The following is a 27,526-nucleotide window of genomic DNA, read 5'->3' as shown; positions in this document are numbered from 1 at the left end:
AATAGAAAATAATAAAAAAAAGATATTACCCCTCACTAAATCCTCCCTCTTTCCACACTAAGATGAACCCCTAGTGCCCCGGGCGACTGAAGGCAAGCTGTTCTTACCAAGGTAGGAGAGTCTTGCGGACAGTTGAAGTCTTGTACCGGCAGCTTGTGGATGATGTGTGACTTCCGGTCCTCGGTAACGCACAGGTGGTTGTCCTTGGAGATCAGGTTCTCCCTGTTGTTGGGGTTGCTCAGCCACTTGCGGAGCCACAGCAGGTCACAGCTGCACACCAGGGGGTTGTCTGGTGGGGGAGAGGGCGCACGGCCGCGAGGGGGGGGGAAGGGAAGACGAGACATGAGACAAACTTTTATCCCGAATGGTTGAGAGGAGGAAAAGGAGCGGGAAGTTAAGCTAGATTTTAAGAGAGAGAGAGAGAGAGAGAGAGAGAGAGAGAGTGCCTAGCTACATCTATTCTGACGTGTTTCAGCAACATCTGAATCGATTATTAAACACATCAACCAAAAAAACTGTGAAGAGATTCGTACTTTTAAAAGGTGCAAGAGAGAGAGTGGGTATAGTGTTAAGGATGAGGCGATATACAGGAAACTAATTGGATGACATGTCTGTTGAGGAAGTCGGAGGGAAGGTGTTATAATGGCCAGGAACATAAGAAGGTCGAGGGACTTTCCAGTACACTAGGGGGATAAAAAGTGCTTCAAGGTTTAAAATTTCGAGAGAAAAAGTTCCTCTCTTTCAAGACTTCAACACCGGAAAATGCTCAATTCTTCGACAGGATCAGAGTACATCTAAGACTGAATTTATAGAAGGACAAAACACATTCATCTTATGAGGACAGAGTTTTAAGTATGATCCCAGACAAAGGAACTCATCTGGCAATTAAGCGCAGGTGGATCTATAAAGACTTTAGTCTAGGGCAAGGAATATGAATAAGTTACAACAGGAGGACAGAGAAGATTGTGGTGACCCTCTCTCACCCAGGACTGGTGGAAGGCTGGGGTACACAGGATAAGGACAAAGAGATCGTAGTGCGAGGCTTAATTAACATGACATAAAAAAACGACAGAATAATGGGGCAAGTTTCTCGACCGGGACAAAGAGGGTGAGGTCGAGGACTCCACACCGGAGTGAGGAGCAAGTGGAAGTAGAGCTAGAGACTACAGGTAAGAGGGTTCAGGTGTGGCTGGGAGGACACGACGAGACTCCATGCCAGGAGGAAGGGTTCGTAAATGAGTTGAAAAAAAAAAAAGGTGTTTAGGAAGGGAGGTTAAAAGTCCGGGCAGGGCTAGGAGGGTGGGTGGATGGGTGCTTTAAACAGGGCAAGGAGGGAAGGGAGGGAGGGAGTATATACACATGGGAGGTACGTATGTCTGGGACTCACTGGAGACGTCGATCATGGTGAGGGTGTCGAGGATGGGCTGGACAGTGTCCTCAGTGAGGTGCCTCAGTTCGTTGTGCGACAGCATGAGCCACTCCAGCGAGTGCAGGTCCATGAACGACAGCGTTGGTATGTTCTTGATGCTGCGGATGGAGATCATAAGGGTTAGGACGGCTCTGTGTGTGTGTGTGTGTGTGTGTGTGTGTGTGTGAGCACGGGAGTACAGCAGGTATGTGTGTGTGGAGGTTGAGCTCAAGACTACTGCAGGTGTGTGTGCAGGGTATGACTAGGGACTCCAGCAGGTGTGTATGTGGGCTTAGCACGGTGTTGTGAAGGCTGCCACGGAGTTAGGGCAGCAGAGTGTTCTGGGATATACATGGGGCTGCAGCAGGTGGGTGAGTGGGGCTCGGGGTGTGTCGGAACATACATGGGGCTTCAGTAGGTGGGTGGGTGGGGCTCGGGGTGCGTCGGGACATACATGGGGCTTCAGTAGGTGGGTGAGTGGGGCTCGGGGTGTGTCGGGATATAAATGGGGCTTCAGTAGGTGGGTGGGTGGGGCTCGGGGTGCGTCGGGACATACATGGGGCTTCAGTAGGTGGGTGGGTGGGGCTCGGGGTGCGTCGGGACACACATGGGGCTTCAGTAGGTGGGTGAGTGAGGCTCGGGGTGCGTCGGGACACACATGGGGCTTCAGTAGGTGGGTGAGTGGGGCTCGGGGTGTGTTGGGGACATACATGGGGCTGCAGCAGTCGGGTGTGTAAGCCACAGAGATGCAGTAGTGGAGTGTACTGGGGGATGGACTTGAGAAATACATTAACTGTACGTCGAGTTGATGAGCAGGTCAAACCTGGACAGGGTACAGACATCTTCCTTTGTCTCTTCACCTATATCAACCACCCCTTCCACCGCCCTTCCCCTCATCATCTTTGCTCTCTTTCATGTCGCTCTCTCCTCCGTCTCGCGCCACCTCTCTCCCTCCCCCTCGTGCTGCTCGTAATACCTCCTCTAACCCCGCACTCGACTCTCTCATTGCGAGGCCAAGTGATCTTCTGACGGGCCCTGTGTCGCCACCCGTCATCAAGTGTAAACTGAAGCCATCGATGGCCACCAGAGGCGCCCCCGACGCGTTGTTATTGCCCCCCCATGTCTGTACGGGGGAGGGGTGTTGCCCAGTCCACACCCTCACTCACTCACCCACCCAACCCCGTCCCTCTCGACGCCCTCCCCCCGACCTCCTTTGCCAACCCTCAGCTCGCGTCTCACCCGGGGTTCAACAATGGACGCGACCATCTCCGGAGAGCGGCGCTATGGCTGCGAAGTTACTATACCTGTTATAGGTACACACACGCCCTTAGGGGGGTCCCTTCTCTTCCTCCTCCTCCTCCTCCTCTTCCTCCTCCTCCTCCTCCTCGTCTGAGAGTCTTATGAAAGGACTGTGGTCGGAGTCCCTCCGTCAAGCCCCTGTCGAGGATGTGGCCTCTCGACTGACCTAATATGCTGTTATATCATAGTCGGATATGTCAATATATTTCTTATGTGAGGGTATGTTATCGGTGTCGTAGTCACCGAATGACGTCATGATGATGACCATCTCGAATGACGTCATGATGGTGACCATCTCGAATGACGTCATGATGGTGACCATCTCGAATGACGTCATGATGTGTGACCATCTCACCGTCATGTATTGACGTCATATAACCAAACTGACGTCACGGGTCCCCAATTTACGTTTATCGTCCACCACTAAAGATCATAATCACCAAAGATGACGTCACCTAACATCAAGGCTCACCACTGACGTCACAAAGGTACTGACGTCACTTCCAACCAGTGATAAGTGTCACCCACGAACATACTATTAATCACAAATGACGTCATCGGCCATCCACAAGTAAGATCATCGCCCACCAGTGACGTAAGCAACCCACAACGACGTCATCGCCCGGGGCTGAAGTCATCGACCACCTCCGACGTCACTGCCCGCCACTGACGTCATCTTCCACTCACACCAGAGGTCACTGCCCATCACTGACGTCACCCCATTACAGCTGTGGACACAGCCTATCGCCGCTACTATCACGCATTAAAACGCAATCGACCGGTGATGACGTCACCATCCACTACTCCCTTGATCATCCAATCATAGCACCTCTCTCACCTCTGACGTCCACAGCCACAACAGATACCCACCAATGAAGTTATAGTCCACCGTTGACGTCATCAAACACCACTGACGTCATCACCCAATAATAAAGTCTCGCTAAAGGAAGGAAGAACGCAGGGGGCCAGAGCCAACAGGGAGGGAAAGGGAGGAGGGAAGAACGCAGGGGGTCAGAGCCAACAGGGAGGGAAAGGGAGGAGGGAAGAACGCAGGGGGTCAGAGCTAACAGGGAGGGAAAGGGAGGAGGGAAGAACGCAGGGGGTCAGAGCCAACAGGGACGGAAAGGGAGGAGGAAAGAACGCAGGGGGCCAGAGCCAACAGGGAGGGAAAGGGAGGAGGGAAGTACGCAGGGGGCCAGAGCCAACAGGGAGGGAAAGGGAGGAGGGAAGAACGCAGGGGGTCAGAGCCAACAGGGAGGGAAAGGGAGGAGGGAAGGACGCAGGGGGTCAGAGCCAACAGGGAGGGAAAGGGAGGATGGAAGAACGCAGGGGGCCAGAGCCAACAGGGAGGGAAAGGGAGGAGGGAAGAACGCAGGGGGTCAGAGCCAACAGGGAGGGAAAGGGAGGAGGGAAGAACGCAGGGGGTCAGAGCCAACAGGGAGGGAAAGGGAGGATGGAAGAACGCAGGGGGCCAGAGCCAACAGGGAGGGAAAGGGAGGAGGGAAGAACGCAGGGGGTCAGAGCCAACAGGGAGGGAAAGGGAGGAGGGAAGAACGCAGGGGGTCAGAGCCAACAGGGAGGGAAAGGGAGGAGGGAAGAACGCAGGGGGCCAGAGCCAATAGGGAGGGAAAGGGAGGAGGGAAGAACGCAGGGGGTCAGAGCCAACAGGGAGAGGAAAGAGGAGGCACCACACCCTCAACTCCCTGCAGGACGCCCTTACCCCTTGCAGGACGTCCTCACTCCCTGCAGGACGTCCTCATCCCCTGCAGGATGTCCTCACTCCCTGCAGGACTTCCTCACTCCCTGCAGGACGTCCTCACTCCCTGCAGAACGCCCTGATCCCCCGCAGGACGCCCTGATCCCCCGCAGGACGCCCTCATCCCCTGCAGGACGCCCTCACCTCCTGCAGAACGCCCTGATCCCCAGCAGGACGCCCTCACCCCCTGCAGGACGCCCTCACCCCCTGCAGGACGTCCTCACCCCCTGCAGGACGCCCTTACCCCCTGCAGGACGTCCTCACTCCCTGCAGGACGTACTCATCCCCTGCAGGACGTCCTCACTCCCTGCAGGACGAGCAAGTCTTACCCCTGCTGCTGAGGAGGTCTCTGAACTCCCCTGGGGAGGAACTCTCCGCCCTTCGTCGTAAAGGTACCATCACCTCCCATGGTGTGGACGCCTTCATCCTCCCACCTCTGAGCCACATCTCACCTCCCATGGTGTGGACGCCTTCATCCTCCCACCTCTGAGCCACATCTCATCTCCCATGGTGTGGACGCCTTCATCCTCCCACCTCTGAGCCACATCTCACCTCCCATGGTGTGGACGCCTTCATCCTCCCACCTCTGAGCCACATCTCATCTCCCATGGTGTGGACGCCTTCATCCTCCCACCTCTGAGCCACATCTCACCTCCCATGGTGTGGACGCCTTCATCCTCCCACCTCTGAGCCACATCTCACCTCCCATGGTGTGGACGCCTTCATCCTCCCACCTCTGAGCCACATCTCATCTCCCATGGTGTGGACGCCTTCATCCTCCCACCTCTGAGCCACATCTCACCTCCCATGGTGTGGACGCCTTCATCCTCCCACCTCTGAGCCACATCTCACCTCCCATGGTGTGAACGCCTTCATCCTCCCACCTCTGAGCCACATCTCACCTCCCATGGTGTGGACGCCTTCATCCTCCCACCTCTGAGCCACATCTCACCTCCCATGGTGTGGACGCCTTCATCCTCCCACCTTTGAGCCACATCTCACCTCCCATGGTGTGGACGCCTTCATCCTCCCACCTCTGAGCCACATCTCATCTCCCATGGTGTGGACGTCTTCATCCTCCCACCTCTGAGCCACATCTCACCTCCCATGGTGTGGACGCCTTCATCCTCACACCTCTGAGCCACATCTCACCTCCCATGGTGTGGACGCCTTCATCCTCCCACCTTTGAGCCACATCTCACCTCCCATGGTGTGGACGCCTTCATCCTCCCACCTCTGAGCCACATCTCATCTCCCATGGTGTGGACGTCTTCATCCTCCCACCTCTGAGCCATATCTCACCTCCCATGGTGTGGACGCCTTCATCCTCCCACCTCTGAGCCACATCTCACCTCCCATGGTGTGGACGCCTTCATCCTCCCACCTCTGAGCCACATCTCACCTCCCATGGTGTGGACGCCTTCATCCTCCCACCTCTGAGCCACATCTCACCTCCCATGGTGTGAACGCCTTCATCCTCCCACCTCTGAGCCACATCTCACCTCCCATGGTGTGAACGTCTTCATCCTCCCACCTCTGAGCTATATCTCACCTCCCATGGTGTGGACGCCTTCATCCTCCCACCTCTGAGCCACATCTCACCTCCCATGGTGTGGACGCCTTCATCCCCTCACCTCTGAGCCATATCTCAACACTTGTCATATTAAGAGTCTTACACTCGTTCTCCCACGTAGAACCTCTCCCTCTAAGTTTTCCCCCCGTCAACCCATCTCCAAAAGAAGACCCCTCCTTGCATTCCTACACAGGCATCCTCCATACCCTCCAAAAAAAAAAAAAAAACGAAAGGAATAGCGCCTCGCGCCTTTCCCATTGCCTCTCATTCCCTGCCCTTCAAAAAAAACAAGGGGAAAGTCTTGAACGTTCAGATAAAGAGACATCCAACCCATCCTTTCAAATCGGCAATCGACAATGGCCACTTTCACTCTCGTTCCTAAGCAGAAAAGAAAAAAGAGGAGAATCTGAACTTACTGGTTCTTTTCTAGAAGGATGTACTTGATGGTGTCGCCGTAGCCCCTGAAGGCGTCCTCCTGCACATGGGTGATCCTGTTGGAGTCCAGGTCGAGCTGACGGAGGTTGTGGAGTGGGCGGAGGGCGTGGGAAGGGATGTGGTCCAAGCCGTTGTGGCCCATTTCCAGCCACTCCAGCTTCTCTGAAGCGATCCAAAAGTACCGTTAGCCACACCACACAGACACACACACACACACACACACACACACAAGGCCCTCGTACCACGACACATGTGGGGCCGGAACTTGGACTGATAATAGGGTGGGATACAGAGTATCATATCTCATGACGAGATACGAGTGAGGGAGCTCCCTTGCAGTGGAGCAAAACCTTGATAAGGGGACAAACTTCCATTCAGAGACGTTGCATTTAATGACGATTCCCGAGGGACGATGATTAAGACGGCTCGCCAATGGAAGGTATATTCATGGGCCCCAACAAGACTTGAATGAAAGTAAATGGGGGAAAAAAAATATATCATTGATGGTCATTAAAATGATTTCCTCCTGAGGAGATTCTCAAATGACTTCCCAGCAAGGTCAGAGGGTCGAGTTGAAATGAAGTGGTTGTAGATCTAAGGAGGACCTAGCCTACAGACCCAGCCAAGTTCCTGAAGTATGGGCTCTGCTTGCCTGGGAGAAGCGCTCTCACAAGTGGACACGTTGAAGTACAGAAGGACAAAAGAAGTCAGAGAAAATTGAGATGAAGGAAGGGGACGATAAGCTAGAGACAAACCCACCTGCAGGAATTCACGTGTGATCAATTTACATCAATTTCATCCCTCTGCCATTGATCATTGTTTATATATGGCGAAGATAGAGTTATACACTCGTGTTACCCCGTCTCTTGACCTTGTTTACATGCATCACATCTTTACCCTTGTGTATTTATACGCACACCACACACACACACATCAACCTAAGCCAGATATCCATTTATCGACCAGCCTCGAGGGGAGGATGAACACATGGGTGTGTGTGTGAGTGAGTGTCGGCCGACAGCACGTCCAGGATTCGAACCTATGCAGGCCTGTGCTGAACCATGGTCAGAGACGCTAAACACCAATCAAGGGGGCCCGTATCGACCAGCCCAGTGTGAAAGGCCTGACGTGAAGGCCATCCATACAACCTCAAGGCCACACATATAAGACCCAGCTTCAGATGTTTGGGTACCGAAGCTTTCCCTCAGTGACCACGAAAGGGGACAAATGGTCCCGCGACGGGGGCCCCAGGAGTGTCCTCTCCTACCACCGTATTGTTCTACAGCTCAGAGAGGACTCCTAGACTCCGTCGCAAGAAAGTAATTTGGTGACCAACCAACAATTCTGTTTTCTTTAGGTGGAAAAAGGGGAGACTTTAAAGGGGGTCACCATCTTAAAGTTGGGGTTGTGTAACTGTGTCTTTATCTTGAGGTTCTGTTGGTCTATTATTTCAACCATGTTTGAAACCATGATGTTCAGTGAGCAATCGTGTAGCACGTAAGGCTCCCCACAGAGACACGTCGCCATCAAACGTGTCTTTCTGGGAGGGATTTTAAAAGTCATTTGTAGAAGAGAGAGAGAGAGAGAGAGAGAGAGAGAGAGAGAGAGAGAGAGAGAGAGAGAGAGAGAGAGACTTTCCTACGAGTGTCTACGACGAGTTTTCCCAAGAAGGTATTACTCCAGAGGGAAGCCAGACGACCCTTCAAAGGGAGAGACACACAAACCGCCCCCATTATAACTCACCCTCGACCCCAGCGAAGGCTCGGTCGCTGATGTTGGTGATGAGGTTGTGCTCGATGTTCAGGGAGTTGAGGAGGGTGAGGTCGCTGAAGACATTTTCCTGGATGGTGGTGATGAGGTTGTGTTCAAGCTTCAGCATGTCGAGCCTGTGAAGACCTGCCATCACAAAGAGAGAGAGAGAGAGAGGAAGACCTTATCTTAGTACACGCACCACTACGAAACACTGGATTTTGTATCAGCTTTTTTTTTTATATATATCTTTCTTTCCGTCTATGTAGTCAAAAATGGAGTCAATCCTGTAAAAATGAATTCAGAAACAGATACACGGTAGGTCAAGGAATACTTGTGCCGCCCAGGAAGGAAGGAGTGTCAAAAAATATACAAAACAATATCCTGAGCAACACAAGGATATTGTCCCCATTTCTCTTCAGCACGACTGTACGACATTTGGGTCTGATGATGATGATGGTCTAGTCTTTGGTCTCATCTATGAGAGTCAGGTCACAGACCCAAGCCATCATACCCAAGGGTTGTGTACTCATAGGGTAGTCGTGCTGAAGGATCGTAACACTGTGCTCAGGGGTTGAAGACAGAGGTGTCCAGAGGTGGCAATCGCCTACCTGATGGTGTGTGAGGGACGGTAAGTGTGAGGGACGGGGTGTGTGAAGGAAGGTGCGTGAGGGACGGTGTGTGTAAGGGATGGTGCATGTGAGGGACGGAGTGTGTGAGGGAAGGCGCGTGAGGGACGGTGTGTGTGAGGGAAGGTGTGTGGTCATGGCTGCACTGAAGGATGGCTCACATAGTGTATGCAAATGAGCAGTACTTAATCATTCAGCTGGTGACGTAGCTCGAAACTTCTATCAAACGACAAACAGTTGCCAACTGGGTGTACAACCAAGTTTTACAACTGCTGCTGGACTGGTGGCATGAGAGCCAGCCAGTTTAAGTCACAGGCAGTAGTTCGTGACTCGCCTGTCTCACAAACTAGTTTGGGATAAGTGATCTTAATGACAATCGTAACTAAGTCCCAGTTTACGAATGGATGCAAGTGACATAAGAGCTTTACGATCATATATAAAACTCAGACGTAGGATCAATAGAACGTAGTCTACTGTGGCAGCTGGTTATTGCAAAGTACGAGAATCAACATAGGACAGGTAAGGAAGCGATCTACTTACTACGGCCGAAGGAGTTCATCCCAATGATATTGACGCAAGGTCAGCGTCCACGGGGCAATACAGAGAGACCAAGTGGTTCAAATATGTGACGAACTTAAGATGTTGGACGAACTTTAAGATAGGTGACGAACTTTAAGATAGGTGACGAACTTTAAACATGACGAACTTTAAGATAGTATGTGACGAACTTTAAGGTAGGTGACGAACTTTAAGATAGTATGTGACGAACTTTAAGATAGTATGTGACGAACTTTTAGATAGGTGACGAACTTTAAGATAGGTGACGAACTTTAAGATAGGTGACGAACTTTAAGATAGTATGTGACGAACTTTAAGATAGTATGTGACGAACTTTTAGATAGGTGACGAACTTTAAGATAGGTGACGAACTTTAGATATGTGACGAACTTTAAGACAGGTGACGAACTTTAGATAGGTGACGAACTTAAGGCTGACGAAGTGTTCATTTCACTCCATGCTGAACCCTGTGATGGGAGCAGTGTTGTCCTGTGGCCAATGGTACTTTAGCGTCTTACTGAAAGCGATTCACTTTATGAACACGATCATCCAGACTTGACCCGATGTACGGTGGATATGGAATGCCATGGGTACTGGACACCTCTGAGGCCCAAGTCGGGGATACTGTGGGGTACTTGAGGGGTAGAGACACACCAGGATGGATAGCGGGGTGATGGGAAGGAGGAGGGGAGAGAGAGAGAGAGAGAGAGAGAGAGAGAGAGAGAGAGAGAGAGAGAGAGAGAGAGAGAGAGAGAGAGAGAGAGAGGTACTCACCCTTGAAGGCGCCGTCGGGGATGTGGCTAATGCGGTTCTCGTGCAGGTCAAGCACCTTCAGGTTGGTGAGGGGGTGAAAGGTGTCTGTCGGGATGTCGTCCAGCAAGTTCTTGCCCAAGTTCAGTCGCAGCAAGTTCCTGTTGGGGAGCCACGGTCATCCATAAAACCACCCCACCCACCACACACTCACCTTAACCACCCACCCTCACCCATACTCACCTCAAGCTCATGGTATCCAGGTGAGTTCGTGTGGCAAAAGGATCACTTCACCTTATGGTCGACTCATAACTTAAAGGTTCAAAACTGATGGTGGGATCGACTCATATATATATATATATATATATATATATATATATATATATATATATATATATATATATATATATATATTTGACAGGCTCAACCATGATTACTTCACGCCACAAAGAGTCATTAAATTGCGACTCTGAGATTTTAATCAGGACAACATTTCAGTACTCCCAGTGTAACTACCAGAGCTAAATATCATTCCAGTTGATCATACTGCTTCAAGTACCTCCCCTCCCTCATTCAAGAGTCCCCCGTCCCCTCACCACGAATCACCTTTGAGGTTCTGGAGACTGGTACACTCTCACTGAGAAGTCCCCATCATGACTCACCTGGACATCTGAAGGTGGAACATTCCTTAATTAGAGGTCCCCACCATGACACATTCAGTCGTGCTGAAGGCTGGAGGTCCCCCCTCATTCAGGAGTCCCCACCGTAACTCACCTGGACGTACTGATGGATGGACCCTTCCTCAGTCCCCACTTGTGACGCACATGGACATGCTGAAAGCTGGATCCCCCCCTCAGGCAGGAGTCCCCACCATAATGACAGACCTGGATACGCTGAAGGCTGGATCTTCATCAGGCAGGAGTCCCCCACCATGACCGACCAGAACATACTGACGGCTCATGTATTGAGTCTCTCCACCGCCATGACTTACCTGGACCTGCTGGAAGCCGTCTTCCTCCTCCTCCACGCCAGACTCACACAGGTCGGCTGTCCACTCCTCGCTCGTTACGTCAACAAAACTCTCTCCAAGTTTCTTTCATTTTACAAAATCTTGTTGACTTTACCTCCAGCGAGACTTAGCAGTGCCTTGTCCCCTTACTGGATGTAGCAGTGTCTCTTCTCCCTCCTAGACCTAGCAGTGCCTCTTTCCCTTACTAGACTTGGCAGTGCTTCTCCTTCTCACTAGATTTAGCATGGCCTCTTTCCCCTACTGGACTTAGCAGTGCCTCGTCCCCTTACTAGACTCAGCAGTGCCTCTTCCCCTTACTGAACTTACCAGTGCCTCTTCCCCTGACTGGACTTAGCAGTGCCTCTTCTTCTTACTAGACTTAGAATAAGTGTCTCTTCCCCCTACTAGACTTGGTAGTGCCTCTTCCCCTTACTAGACTTGGTAGTGCCTCTTCCCCTTACTAGACTTGGTAGTGCCTCGTCCCCTTACTGTACTTAGCAGTGCATCTTCCCCTTACTAGACTTAGCAGTGCCTATTCCCCTTACTGAACTTAGCAGTGCCTCTTTCCCTTACTAGACTTAGCAGTGCCTCTTCCCCCTGATTGAGCTTAATACTATAAATTCGGACTCAGTCCGCGCTTCGAAAACATTACCAACTTTCCCTTTTGAAATACTTATTGTCAAGCTCGAGGCTATCTTACGAGGGCGAGGTTTAGGGTGGCTGAGGAAGGTTAGGAGAGGTTTATGGGTATGATGGGGTTGGCAGTGAGGTGTGCACTGCGGCGGTGGTGGGTATGACAGCGAGGGGTTGGTGGTGGGCGACGGTGGAGAGGGATGGGTGAGGACGTCAGTGAGGGAAGCAGACTGCCTCATGAAAGATACAGTCAACACGAGCAGGCAGTCACTCACCCACCACACCTGCCACTGGCTCGGCCCACCAGACACCAGCCTACCACTTCCTCCACACACACACACACCACACTTTCTGACGTTTGATCCACTGCTCCACATGCTCTCAACACCACACTTTCTCCAACGTTTGATCCACTGCTCCACATGCTCTCTACACCACACTTTTTGACGTTTGATCCACTGCTTCACATGCCCTTCACACCACACTTTCTCTAACGTTTGATCCACTGTTCCACATACCTTCCACACGAGAATGTCTAACGTTTGATCCACTGCTCCACATACCCTCCACACGATAATGTCTAACGTTGGATCCACTGCTCCACATGCCCTCCACACCACACACTCTCTAACGTTTGATCCACTGCTCCACATGCCCTCCACACGACACTGTCTAACAGTTGAGCCACAGCTCCACATGATACAAAGACCAATTTCAAATTCAAAATGAATCGAGCAGATGTTATCTAATCTATCAAAGCTATTATCAAATGCCTTAAACCACAGTATCTGGAGAGAGGCTGTTGAATACTCGTTTTCCATTTATATAACTTCCGTGTACTGATTTTAAGTTACCTTTCCATGTAGATGGAGTGTCATTAATGGTGTAGGACCTACACAGGAGGGACCCGCTACAATCTACGTGTCAAGTTCGATTTCCTTTCGATGTAGAAATGTTCTTAAGAGGCGCGTCAGCCTGGCGTAGCAGAGAGCCTACCCCAACTCACTCAGTTGCTCTGATTGCTCACAGGGGCGAGTGGCAGCTGTCTCATTCACGACACGTTTACCCTCACTTCAGTGTCTGCTACTGACGTGCATGTTCCTCCGCCTCCCTCCCTCCCTCCCTCCCACTCTTCCTGTCATCTCTCTCTCTCCTCCTCCTCCTCCTCCTCTTCCAGCTATCTCCCTCGTCCTTCTTCCCTCCCTCCCTATCATCTACCGCGTCCTCCACTCCCGCCCCCTGGTGACTGGTGCAGGTTGGGCATCTCCTTCACCTGCCGATGCCCTTGAAGGCGTTGTCATCGATGTGCTGGATTTTGTTCTCGTAGAGGGAGAGTCGCTGCAGGACTCCTAGGCCGTCGAAGGCGCCCTCGTTCAACACGTGGATCTGGTTGTAGTTCAGGTTGAGGAAGATCAGGCCCTTCAGCGCTGACAGGGCCGCCGTGGGCACCTATTGAGGGAAGAACAAACGGGTTAAAGAAGTGGGGGGGGGGGAGTAAACATCAAGCACATGTGGGGAAGAGCGAGGAGACATCTTACATAGAAGCAGGATGAGAGAGAGAAGACCTGGGCCAAAGTTCGTCGAGTAAGATGTAGTAAACACCTTCGATGAGAGGGACCTGCCCGTCGAGGAAAGAGAGGGGAATGTCTCTGCGTAATGGACGTACTGAATAGGAAGGTTACTGGTGTGAGGAGAGAGAGAGAGAGAGAGAGAGAGAGAGAGAGAGAGAGAGAGAGAGAGAGAGAGAGAGAGAGAGAGAGAGGAGATAGTGGGGTACACAATTGAGAGGCGAATGACCACGTCCCACTGCCGATGGGGTCGTCGCGATGGGTCCATTTGTGTAAGAAAATGAGCAACAGAACCATCATTGGTAACGTGGAAAAGCGACGAAAACGAAGTCATTACCATAAAGAAGAAATGCGAATGAGGTCAAGCTGACAGTGGTGGAGGGCGTCCTGAAGGTGGAGCATGTATGAAGGTGGAGACATTCTGAGCACTGAGGATGGCTGAGGGTGGGAGGAGCGAGCCTCAGAGGACGGAGCGCCTCTGAGGGTGGTTGAGAGCCTCTGAATGTGTTGAGCGTTTGAAGGCGGAGGGGCGTCTGAGGGTGGCTGGTCTACACACACAAACTTCAGGGCAGAGAGATGCAAGTGTGTGAGTTCAGTCACTGAGGACCACGACGCAAGCAGACAGTTTACAAGAGCAGTGGTTGAAATGATACCTGTGGAAGAGGGATAGAGAAACTAAATCAAGGTGGATTGACGGGGATGGCTGACGTGAAGCGATGGAAGGGAGATCAAAAAAGTTTTCGAATCTACCTCGATGAAGAAAGAGGTGGAGGAATAACCCCAGAACAGTGTTGAACAAGACCACACTAGATAGGGAAGAGGTGCTCAAGAGAGACACATGTGTGGCACCTAAACAACACCCTCAAAGTTGCAGGATAGAGTGAAGGATATGGTTATGCCTCAGACGTTTATTTCTTTTATTGCACGGATGGATTTTAGCATTTTGATATTTCAAATGAAAAAACGAGTGAAATCTAAGAAAAAGCAGTTGTTCGAAATAATGCGTTTTAATCAAGCCAGGTTATTGTTCCTCACTGGGAAATGCTGTACAGGTACAAATTAAGAGAAAAGATATGTTCATCGGAAAAAAGAGCATAATATTAAAGAGAAAAAGGAGTTAGTGTGTAGCGTTGGATAGTCGGTGTAGTGAATGGTGGCAGAGGTTACTCTTCCCACTTTAGTAAGGTAATGTCGGGAGGTAAATAACGATGGCTTCATTTGCAAACATCTAATTTCTCTCTGTCACGCAACGTGTACCAAAACCAAAGACTAAGATCCACAGATATGCCCCGATTCAGTCCACAGGCTGAGCACGTTGCTCCCCATGTGCCACCTCACTCCAACTCATTCTATCCCATTCATGCCTCTCATTCTCATCAATGTTTAGGCAATGATACCACAAAGTCTCCTTCACTTGGTCCCTTTATCTCGTCCTGTTCCCCTCAACACCCTTCTGGGTAGCGAAAGGGCAAATGACAGTTGCGCAGCGAGACTTGATAGCTCTCTCTCTCTCTCTCTATGTCTCTCTCTCTCTCTCTCTCTCTCTCTCTCTCTCTCTTATATATATATATATATATATATATATATATATGTATAAATACCCAATAAAAGATTCCAAAAAACAAGAGAGCTTTGGGACGACGCTGTGGCGGAGACAAGGACTGGTCCCTCTGACGAGTGTGGTCTGTATAACAATTCAAAAGATAATCAACGAGCGAATGGACAAATTCTTGCAAAGAAAGTACACCACTGGGAGACAATAACATGGATTCAAGGAAAGGACGTCAATTGTAAGACATTTCTCCCACTTTTACAAGAGTGTGTGTGTGTGTGAACTTTTTCTTTGTCTTTGAAAGCAAAGAAGGGAAGAACAACTGGACTGTGAAATTCTAGACTGCCAAAAAAAGTGTCTCAGCACTGTACCACAAAGATGGCTGGTGATGAAGCTGGTTCTTCAGGGAGGGATAGATTAAGAGACTCCTTCTGTGCACATGATATTCCCTTGATGGAGTGGAACAAAGGACATATGTCAGAGAAGCCTTTTTGAAATGGACTGGAGCCACTAGCGGCGTGTATCACGGCTCGGTCCAAAGAGCCGTTGTTCTTCTTGATCTCTTTGTACGACTTGCCAGAATGACCGCAATCGGTGGTGTCTGAGAAAGTTGAAGAAAGTATGGAATGATAAGGATCGTATCGACTCACAAGACCCAGACAAACTCCAAAATCTGGTCTGATGTATTGATGATGATACTCAATCTTTGTAAATGCACAGGAATGACGAATAAGAGGTGGCGACGGCTGTGGAGGAAGACCTCAATATGAATATAACCTACTCCAATGTCGCAGGAGATAAGCTGCAGGTCCCTGTGTGTACAGAAAGATTTAGGAGTTTGATATTTGTACTAAACCTGTTGCCAGAGCTTCATTCTAGAGGGATTGTAAAGGAGACGAACTTTCCATGGTTTCCCGAGGCTGCTTCATATGCCCCAGTTCAGTCCAATGTCAGCACGTCGACCCCCGTATACTACATCGTATACAGTGCTAAAATCATAATATGCTTCTGAACTTTGGCCACCGCTCTTAAAGAGGCATACAGAAATAATAGCGAAAGCGCAGAGAATAGCAACAAAGACTGGATTACGAAATCCAAGTTAGTGTGAGAAGTTAGAAATTCATGAATTTGTTCGTCATGGAAGAGAGAAAGGTAAAAGGGTGATCTGATCACAAACTTCAAGTCTCTACGTCATGACGTTGTCGATCGACAGTCGGCAGAAACCTTCGACGTTGTCGATCGACAGTCGGCAGAAGCCTTCGACGTTGTCGATCGACAGTCGGCACAAATCTTCGACGTTGTCGATCGACAGTCGGCAGAAACCCTCGACGTTGTCGATCGACAGTCGGAAGTTCTTCGACCGGTGCTTAAACGGGCCAACCAGAAACCATAGTTTAACCAAACGAAAAGAAAAAAAATGTGTTTGCGAGGAAGTGAGGCAATCCTGCTGTGGTGTCAAGGTAGTAGATGAACGAAGTCGCGTTGATGTTACACAAAAGTTTAACAAGTTTAAAATGCTGTTTGGCAGTAGGGAAAAAGTGAGGTTGGGGCCTCCAAGCGTGTAGAACTCCCTCAATGTATCATACAAATAGTTAATCACACACACACACACACACACACACACACACACACACACACGGGTGGTTTTTAAATTCAAATAAAAAAAAAGGAAAATATCCATCAGTTGTATCTAAATCTACATCTCCATCAGGAGTCAAAATGTCAAGGATTATAAAAATGAAAAAATAGCTACGAAAGTTTTTATGAACGCCAACCTTACTGAGCGCAGAGCTATTTGTGGTAGCTAGTTGTTTGTTGTTTAATTTGTTTATGGATGGGGTTGTTAGGGAGGTGAATGCAAGAGTTTTGGAAAGAGGGGCAAGTATGAAGTCTGTTGGGGATGAGAGAGCTTGGGAAGTGAGTCAGTTGTTGTTCGCTGATGATACAGCGCTGGTGGCTGATTCATGTGAGAAACTGCAGAAGCTGGTGACTGAGTTTGGTAAAGTGTGTGAAAGAAGAAAGTTAAGAGTAAATGTGAATAAGAGCAAGGTTATTAGGTACAGTAGGGTTGAGGGTCAATTCAATTGGGAGGTGAGTTTGAATGGAGAAAAACTGGAGGAAGTGAAGTGTTTTAGATATCTGGGAGTGGATCTGGCAGCGGATGGAACCATGGAAGCGGAAGTGGATCATAGGGTGGGGGAGGGGGCGAAAATTCTGGGAGCCTTGAAGAATGTGTGGAAGTCGAGAACATTATATCGGAAAGCAAAAATGGGTATGTTTGAAGGAATAGTGGTTCCAACAATGTTGTATGGTTGCGAGGCGTGGACTATGGATAGAGTTGTGCGCAGGAGGATGGATGTGCTGGAAATGAGATGTTTGAGGACAATGTGTGGTGTGAGGTGGTTTGATCGAGTAAGTAACGTAAGGGTAAGAGAGATGTGTGGAAATAAAAAGAGCGTGGTTGAGAGAGCAGAAGAGGGTGTTTTGAAATGGTTTGGTCACATGGAGAGAATGAGTGAGGAAAGATTGACCAAGAGGATATATGTGTCGGAGGTGGAGGGAACGAGGAGAAGAGGGAGACCAAATTGGAGGTGGAAAGATGGAGTGAAAAAGATTTTGTGTGATCGGGGCCTGAACATGCAGGAGGGTGAAAGGAGGGCAAAGAATAGAGTGAATTGGAGCGATGTGGTATACCGGGGTTGACGTGCTGTCAGTGGATTGAATCAAGGCATGTGTATGGGGGTGGGTTGGGCCATTTCTTTCGTCTGTTTCCTTGCGCTACCTCGCAAACGCGGGAGACAGCGACAAAGCAAAAAAAAAAAAAAAAAAAAAAAATATATATATATATATATATATATATATATATATATATATATATATATATATATATATATATAATCCCTGGGGATAGGGGAGAAGGAAAACTTCCCACGTATTCCCTGCGTGTCGTAGAAGGCGACTAAAAGGGGAGGGAGCGGATGGCTGGAAATCCTCCCCTCTCTTGTTTTTTTTTAATTTTCTAAAAGAAGAAACAGAGAAGGGGGTCAGGTGAGGATATTCCCTCTAAGGCCCAGTTCTCTGTTCTTAACGCTACCTCGCTAACGCGGGATATATATATATATATATATATATATATATATATATATATATATATATATATATATATATATATATATATATCCCTGGGGATAGGGGAGAAAGAAAACTTCCCACGTATTCCCTGCGTGTCGTAGAAGGCGATTAAAAGTGCTGGGAGCGGGGGGCTGGAAATCCTCCCCTCCTGTTTTGCTTTTCCAAAAGAAGGAACAGAGAAGGGGGCCAAGTGAGGATTTTTTTTTCCCTCTAAGGCTCGGTCCTCTGATCATGACGTTACCTCGCTAACGCGGGAAATAGCGTATATATATATATATATATATATATATATATATATATATATATATATATATATATATATATATATACATATATATATATATATATATATATATATATATATATATATATATATATATATATATATATATATATATATATATATATATATATATATATATATATATATATATATATATATATATATATATATATATACATATATATATATATATATATATATATATATATATATATATATATATATATATATATATATATATATATATATATATATATATATATATATATATATATATACATATATATATATATATATACATATATATATATATATATATATATATATATATATATATATATATATATGGCAATCAATAGGCCAGAGACCAAGAACAACAAAAAACTAGATTAAATACGGGTTGGAATCAGATTGTTGTAAAGTTAATAATATATTCTTGTGGAAGAATATCTGAAGATGAAGGATGAGGGGTATAGTGAGGAGAAGTAGATGTGAGTGGTGTTTGTAGGTCAAGACAATCGGGAATGAGTAAAAGATGGCTGGAGCATATGTACGTACAGTGTGTGGCCATGAGGACATGGCTGTGGGATACGTATGAGGAGTGAGTGACCTTGAAGACAAAACAAGGACATGGCTGTAGGATACGTATGAGGAGTGAGTGACCTTGAAGACAAAACAAGGACATGGCTGTAGGATACGTATGAGGAGTGAGCGACCTTGAAGACAAAACAAGGACATGGCTGTAGGATACGTATGAGGAGTGAGTGACCTTGAAGACAAAACAAGGACATGGCTGTAGGATAAGTATGAGGAATGAGTGACCTTGAAGACAAAACAAGGACATGGCTGTAGGATACGTATGAGGAATGAGTGACCTTTAAGACAAAACAAGGACATGGCTGTAGGATACGTATGAGGAATGAGTGACCTTGAAGACAAAACAAGGACATGACTGTAGGATACGTATGAGCAACGAAGACATAACAAGGACACGTCTGTAGGATATGTATGAGCAGCGAGTACCCTTGAAGACACAACAGGGACATGACTGTAGGATATGTATGAGCACAGAATGACCACGTACGTAATGACTATGACAACGAGAGCCTGTCGGAATGAAATGAAACTAAACAGACGCAATAGAGACAACACGAGACGTCAGAAACCTTGGGGTGCTTGAGAAAGGCGCGAGTGATTTTGGGGAGAGGGACACGAGAGGGAGTTAAGGGAAGCAGAGCGAGTCTGGTATACAAGCGATCTGTTACACAAATGTCCAAGAAGCTGGTGGTGTACGTGGGATGTGGTGAATCAGTGTGGTGAACGTACGGTGGTAGTCAAGTGGTGTCAAAATACGCTAAAGTCAGCGATATTTGTAGGGCACTACTGTTTCCAGTCCCACTCCCAACCTGCAGTAGCTAAGGAGCCAGTGAGGACATAACACCACAGGGCGGTGACCACTGAAACTCTACTGCTCAGAAAAGTATCTATTTCTATAAGAAAAGCAGAAAATTGAGTGAACCCTTCCGGTAGGGGCATGTTTAGCTCTGGTGAAATCTAGCTGTTCCAGGACTTGTAAGCAACAAAGAGATTCCAAACAATCTATACGTGTTCGTTTGGCTCATTAACACCAACACCAGCGGGTCATCTTAAACTACAATGTTTTCCATCATCGTCCAGCGGCGGGATCTCCATGCGCTTGTGTGTGTGTCTTCAGGGTGACCCACAGTTCCTGGTGTCGACGAGTTTGCCCCTCTGGTGCTTTTAGGTACCTGCTTGTAGCTCCTTGTAACCCACGGTCTTCGACAAGTGGAGCACCCAGTCAGCATGCGAGGTGGGCTCAGTGCTCAAGTCAGCTGCTGGGGTCTGATGGCTAGACTTTTTCGTCCTACAGAGCTCCTGATGTTTACGACCTGGGGCTCTGCGCCTCGTCAGCACGTCTTCCCTTCCCCCACGTACCAGACCGTCAGTCCTCCACCACACGCATCCCTCTTGTGGTGTGCCCGAGTCATTAACACCCACTCTTCGCCGCCTGCCAGGAGATATTTTGAGGCTGGGATGTTTTCCAGACCGGGTGGGTGTTTGTTCCAGAGCCCTGTTTTCATCCGGAGAAGAGCGTGTGTTTTGCGAAGGTTCCTCGGGACATACTCCCCCTGTGACGTAATGCTATAACCAGCCACCTCCCTTGGCTGCCCCTTCGTCAGTTCTCCATCCTCTTCCTCAGACGGATGCCTCCCTCCTGGGTGTTGCTTGACGTCTTGGTGGGGGACGTCAGTGTCTCTCGTCTGCTCCCGTCTCCTCGCTGTTTGGTCGGCTTTGTCTGGTACCTACGAGCAGGTTATGGTCGTGGTGGTGGCGTCCAGGGGAGGCGGGAGCGATTGCGCCCCACCCATCGAAAGTGAGGGTCGCTACCCAGGGCTTCCTGACCTGTTGTTTGCTCACGCCAGGCTCAGTCGTGGCTCCCTCTACCCTCCTCATCACACACGTTCCCAGCGGGACATTGGTGCATTTGCCCTCCCAGTCACTTTCTTCTTCTCTTTACCCAAGGTAATAAGTCAAAATAACTCGCCATTATGAGATTAAATATAACTATAGTTGTCTTTAATGGTCTTATGCCTTGCCTTTTTACTGCGTGTGATTATCATGCTTGTGCCAATGTAGCCTTTCTCTGTGTCTTGAGCTACTGAGGTCCAACAGTGTTCACTAATTTGATACAATTGTTCATAATCTATTCCATTTTCTTCCCCACCCCCCGCCACCACCCCGTACATTATCGTGTGTATAATCGTTCATAATTTCATATTTCTGACGTATTCACGAATTTTGTCTCTTTTTTCTGATGCTCTCTCTCTCTCTCTCTCTCTCTCTCTCTCTCTCTCTCTCTCTCTCTCTCATATATATATATATATTTTTCTTTCTTTCAAACTATTCGCCATTTCCCGCGTTAGCGAGGTAGCGTTAAGAACAGAGGACTGGGCCTTTGAGGAAATATCCTCACCTGGCCCCCTTCTCTGTTCCTTCTTTTGGAAAATTGAAAAAAAAATGATGAGAGGGGAGGATTTCCAGCCCCCCGCTCCCTCCCCTTTTAGTCGCCTTCTACGACACGCAGGGAACACGTGGGAAGTATTCTTTCTCCCCTATCCCCAGGGATAATATACATATATATATATAATATATATATATATATATATATATATATATATATATATATATATATATATATATATATATATATACATACATATATATATATATAATCTATTCTTGTACATGGGATCATTATCTTTCCGTGACACTAGGCGGAACTTTAACTCGACGTTGATAGAGGATCCTCTTTGTTTGACTTGCTGCGCTCGTGTGACCGCCACCGTGCAATCAGGGGAGGACCATTTTAGCTCCCACGACGCCGAGGGGTGGGGGAGGGGAAGGGGGAGGGGGCTAAAATGGTCACGACACCAGGGTGGGACGCGTCATTCCCCTTACCTCTCCCCTCCACCTCGGGCACAAACACCTCGGGAAAGTTCCACTCCACAGTTCGCCTTACATGGGTAGTTGTTTACAACCACACCAGTTGTTATCATGCAATAATGATGAATTTCGTCATCTCTTGAGCTTTGCCTCGTTGGTCCATAAGGCTCTCGATCGAAAGGCGCGACGTATCGTCTTATAAGACACTCGTAAATAAGTCAAGGCGTCGCCAGAAAGCAGGACAATCTTAATCCAGAGGAACCTATAATGTCAGAGACAATGATCCTCTACCACTGCCACACAAACTGGCCTCGACTTCCAAGACGTCTGGGTGAGACCCACAGGGCTTGTGTGTATATAGATCTTGCGAACACATTTTATGACACAATCGACTTATATGCTTCAGCTATCACCACGACGACCCTAGGCCGACTGCAGTGGACAATCACTCTCTACTAACACGGCTTCGAGACGATCTGTCCTGTGTATTCCAGTCCCGTTGTTGCTAATCGTGGTTCAGGGGCACCGCATACAACCCTCATGTTGAGTGTGGTAAAGCAGCTCGTCCTCCTGCTCGTAACTACATCATAATGGATGGTAGTTATCCTTCAGGTTGGGATCGTTTTACTCCAGGCGCTGAGGCAGCGTAGGCCTCACAGCGTGCGCGATGCGACCACCTCCGCCACGCCAGGTCTGAGGTACTACGGCGTGAAGGGTGGCTTCTATAGCAGCGGGTGTCTTAGGTCTCCTGGTGGCATTGTTCTAAGGAGGAACACATAGCTAGTGCCTGGTGCATGAGAGCTACTGAGGTGGACTAACTTGCTTCAGTTGCCAGAGCGTCAGTCTTGGACGACCGTGGGCCACAACCTCTCCTCTCTGTATGGAACGTATGAAGGCTGGGTGTAGGGCGGGACCGATTGGTCGCCCTCGCCGTTCAAGCCTGGCGAAGGGCCGCCCCTTCCCGATGTCGCGTCTCTGGGGAATGTCGGATGTGAGGCATGGCACCCCACACCTCCCAGATGAGTGTGGGGGTCGCGGCGAGGAACTCTTTCCAACTTAGCTACCTCTGGATTCTGATGTTCACGACCCGTCGATGGAGGTCTGGGTCACCGTTGTGCTTTGTCGCCCCAATAAATGTGTAAGGAGTGAGGACGGTGTGTGTAGGGGAGGAGCACGAGTGGTTTTTGTTAGCAGAGTCGCTTGTGCCACAGTTAAGTGGGATTGCAGTAGAGCGAGAGGCCATTTGCGTGAGGACCCGGAGGGATAACCACAAGGGTGTAACAAAAATTTCCCACCTCTTGTAGAGGAAATGGACGTCGCTGACACTCTCCCGTGTCAAGAATGGCCCCATCTGCGTCCATCTGCCCAATATCTGTTGGCCCCACTTGCATCCGTATGCCCAACATCTGTTGGCCCCACTTGCGTCCGTCTGCCCAATATCTGTTGGCCCCACCTGCGTCCATCTGCCCAATATCTGTTGGCCCCACCTGCGTCCATCTGCCCAACATCTGTTGGCCCCACCTGCGCCCATCTGCCTAACATCTGTTGGCCCCACCTGCGTCCGTCTGCCCAACATCTGTTGGCCCCACCTGCGTCCGTCTGCCCAACATCTGTTAGCCCCACCTGCGTCCGTCTGCCCAACATCTGCCATGGGTGACGCTTGCCTAAAACAGAACAAGTCCCGCTTACTCCGAAGTGAGGGAAGTATAGAGTGAAGGCGAACGAGGGTGAACGCAACAGCCAGTGACACCAGAATGTCGCAGACATGGAGCGCCCACAGTTTAAGGAGGAGGTGGCTGGCCTCCTGGGAGTGCGTGAGGGAGGCGGCTGCACTACCGCATGAGACATTTGGGTACACCAACGTCACGTTCGAGGTCGGTAACCTGGATCCTCACTACCCAAGCCCGTCTGGCGGTTAGCCCATCCTGGCTACGTCTCCTTCAGGTGGGTAACTGACAGACTTGCCCCAGGAGAAACTCGAGAGTAATGAGTCATACATCAGAGCCTCATCAATATCCATCAGGATGAGACGAAATCTCGTGACAGAGAGAAAGAAAAGAAAAAAAAGAGAGTTTTGGACGGCGTGTAAAGATGCATATAATTGACCCCATCTTGGAATCTGATCTGAAGATCGAAGACATGAATAGTCACGCGATATCTGACCCCAAAAATCCAACACGACATGAAAAACCTCACAGTTCACGTGCAAGTGATGATGGGGGTGTACACACATTACGACAAGCGTGCAAAATGAAAGGCTCATTTCCAGTCTTGAATAGGAAATGAGATTCATTTAGATAAAGGGAAACGATTTGGTAAAAGATGAGGAAGAACCAGACGGTTTTCACAAGGCGTCCTTCACTCAGGGGGGCAATGGACACACACACACGCAGGGTGGTGGCAGGTCACACAAGACTTCCAAGACTTTGGAATGATGGAGGATACAACGAAGAGGATGATGAGGTGAATGATGGAGTGAATGATGAAGAGAATGATGAAGAGGATGATGAAGTGAATGATGAAGAGGATGATGAAGAGGATGATGAAAAGGATGAAGAAGAGGATAATGAAGAGAATGATGAAGAGGATGATGAAGAGGATGATGAAAAGGATGAAGAAGAGGATAATGAAGAGAATGATGAAGAGAATGATGAAGAGGATGATGAAGAGGATGATGAAGAGGATGATGAAGAGGATAATGAAGAGAATGATGAAGAGAATGATGAAGAGGATGATGAAGAGGATGATGAAGAGAATGATGAAGAGAATGCTGAACAGAATGATAAACAGTGATGAACAGAATGGTGGAACACAGAGGTATTAACGAGAGGGGGGTTATGCATAGCATAAACAGACAAACGAGAACAAAGAAATTAGATATTATAAGACGAAGAAGAAAAACTGGGGACGAAGAGGTTCTAACTACACAGGAAAGTGTGAGAGACACAGGGTATAAAGCACTGGGGAGGGAGGGGAGGAGGGGTGGTGTGTGGACAAAGAGTTAGCTCTAAGTGAGTGAGGGAGAGGGGAGAAAAAAAAGAGGGGGGAGGGGTGAGTTGGGGGAAATTAAAAAGGAAATGAGACGTCAAGATCTAACTGGCATATTCACATATATGGCTTAAGTGCTCAGGTGGGTCGGGTCTTGAGCAGTGCTTATGTGGAGGAAACATTCCCAGAGATTTACTAAGGTGCGAATATGGGGAAAAAAAAAGAGAAATTAAGTCTATGAGAGAGAGAGAGAGAGAGAGAGAGAGAGAGAGAGAGAGAGAGAGAGAGGTTATAAGGCCATACAAAGCCATATATGAAGAAGGTAATACAGTGTGTAAAGTATAAGGCACCGTTGGGCTCAAGGGTCGTACAGTTGCGCCCAATGGTCGTACCGTCGTGCTCTAGGAATCGTAACGTCGTGCACAAGGAATCGTACCGTCGTGCTCAAGGGTCGTACCGTCGTGCTCAAGGGTCGTACCGTCGTGCTCAAGGAATCGTACCGTCGTGCTCAAGGGTCGTACCGTCGTGCTCAAGGAATCGTACCGTCGTGCTCAAGGGTTGTACCGTAGTGTTCAAGGATCGTACCGTCGTGCTGAAGGGTCAAGGAATCGTACCGTCGTGCTCAAAGGTCGTACCGTCGTGCTCAAGGGTCGTACCAACGTGCTCAAGGAATCGTACCGTCGTGCTCAAGGAATCGTACCATCATGCTCAAGGGTCGTACCGTCGTGCACAAGGGTCGTACCGACGTACACCTCAGCCTCGATAAAACATTCCTTAAAATTACGACTGGATGGCCTGGAGCAGCCAGACGGGCCAAGGGCAGCTGCAGCAAGCTATTAAGACACAGTAATTAAGGCCGGTAATTAAACTAGGTAATTAGGGACAGTGCTGCGCCCTAGAGGCGAGTGCTATGTCTCTTGTCTGTGCCTCCTGACCTCTTCTTACCGTCACACAAAGTGGACGGAATTATTGTCCCCAAGATTGATAAACTGTCCCACGTCCTCCTGTCTGTGGTTCGTACGCTTCGTGTGTGTGTGTGTGTGTGTGTGTGAGTGTGTGTGTGTGTGTGTGTCACAGGGAGAGGGTTTTACACGAGTGTGTGTGTGTGTGTGTGTGTGTGTGTGTGTGTCACAGGGAGAGGGTTTTACACGAGTGTGTGAGTGTGTGTGTGTGTGTGTGTGTGTGTGTGTGTGTGAGTGTGTGTGTGTGTGTGTGTGTGTGTCACAGGGAGAGGGTTTTACACGAGTGTGTGTGTGTGTGTGTGTGTGTGTGTGTGTGTGTGTGTCACAGGGAGAGGGTTTTACACGTGTGTGTGTGTGTGTGTGTGTGTGTGTGTCACAGGGAGAGGGTTTTACACTCGTGTTGCCTCGTCTCTCAAATATGTACCATGTCTTTACTTCTATGTATGTCTCTGTACGTGTACACACACACACACACACACACACACACACACACACACACACACACACACACACACACACACCAGTCTAAGCCAGGGACCTTGACCCGAGGGGAGGATGAAGGCCTGAGTTGACTAAGGGCCGACTGCCACGCCCAGGATTCGAACCCATCCAGCTTCCATCCCAGCCTGACCCATGTTGACTCATGGTTCCTCTATGTGTTTGTCGTTTATCGTCTCTATCTAAGCAACGACAACACTGATGTCGTGTGTATTTGTTTCTGTACTTGCGTTTCGCTGTTACAACCAGCGTTAATTGGTTCGTGTTTATGTTTCATGGTGCGTAATGGCGTATTTGCGTACGGGTCAGCGTATAATTTTTGTGTGTTTGTACACGTCTGTGGGTTTGTGAATGACAAGCTGAAATCTCCAAATATCTGTGTCTATGTCTGTGTTCGAACTTGTTTTTCCTTGTGTGTCTGTATGGGTGGCTTTTACGCATGTATGTCTGCACGAGTCTGTGTACGTGGCTTTTACCCGTATGTGTCTGTATGGGTCTGTGTACGCGGCTTTTACGCATGTATGGGTCTGTGTACGTGGCTTTTACCCGTATGTGTCTGTATGGGTCTGTGTACGTGGCTTTTACCCCTGTGTGTCTATATGGGTCTGTGTACGTGGCGTATACTTGCCAGTGTGTTCACGCACTCTAGTACACTAGGGCATGAGAAAAATATCACCAGCACTGAAACATGTTCATGGGCACGGGAATACGTTCAGTTGTACGGGAATAAGATCAAATACACGGAAATAAGTTCAAGGGTAAGCGGAAATGTTCAAGAATCCGGGAAATACTCAGAGGCTACGGAAATATATGTTCAAGGACACGAACATACGTTCAAGAGTATGGAAATAGGTTCCAGGGTACGGAAATAAGTTAAAAGAGCTCGGAAATAAGTTCACAGGTACGGAAACAAGTCAAAGGGCACGGAAATAAGATTATGGGTATGGAAATAAGTTCAAGGGCATGGGCATGATTCAAAGGTCATAAAATTGAATTAAAGGGCACAAGAAAAAGTTCAAGGGCTCGGAAATAACTTCAAGGGCTCGGAAACAAGTTCAAGGGCTTAGAAACAAGTTCAAGGGCTCGGAAACAAGTTCAAGGGCTCGCAAATAAGTTCAAGGACACGGAAAGAGAACGGGAATAAGTTCGAGGAAATAGCTAAAGGGCACGAAATTAAGCTCGAGGTTAGATTTGAGGAGGAGGTCGTGATGTGGACTGAGGAACCATAGCATTGGCAGGAGGACGACTGTGTACGACCGACGGAGGAGAGGACGGGCAG

The 27,526-nt window shown here is 48.7% G+C and overlaps 1 protein-coding gene across 6 annotated transcripts in view; it reads right to left on the bottom strand.

Moving 5' to 3' along the window:
• LOC139760247 (uncharacterized) overlaps positions 1-27,526 on the bottom strand; it is a 753,913-nt gene that overhangs the window by 39,803 nt on the left and 686,584 nt on the right. For all 6 annotated transcript variants that reach the window (XM_071683168.1, XM_071683167.1, XM_071683169.1 and 3 more), the window contains 6 exons: positions 13,073-13,248; positions 10,182-10,318; positions 8,215-8,367; positions 6,453-6,633; positions 1,388-1,527; positions 108-289 (listed from right to left, as the gene is read on the bottom strand). In XM_071683168.1, coding sequence (XP_071539269.1) covers positions 108-289; positions 1,388-1,527; positions 6,453-6,633; positions 8,215-8,367; positions 10,182-10,318; positions 13,073-13,248 — 969 coding nt within the window. The remainder of the gene's footprint in view (positions 1-107; positions 290-1,387; positions 1,528-6,452; positions 6,634-8,214; positions 8,368-10,181; positions 10,319-13,072; positions 13,249-27,526) is intronic.

This window comes from Panulirus ornatus, chromosome 36, assembly GCF_036320965.1.
Source record: "Panulirus ornatus isolate Po-2019 chromosome 36, ASM3632096v1, whole genome shotgun sequence".
NCBI classification, from domain to species: domain Eukaryota; kingdom Metazoa; phylum Arthropoda; class Malacostraca; order Decapoda; family Palinuridae; genus Panulirus; species Panulirus ornatus.
Note: the sequence above shows the minus strand (reverse complement) of the source record. Positions and strands in the feature narration are given on the sequence as shown.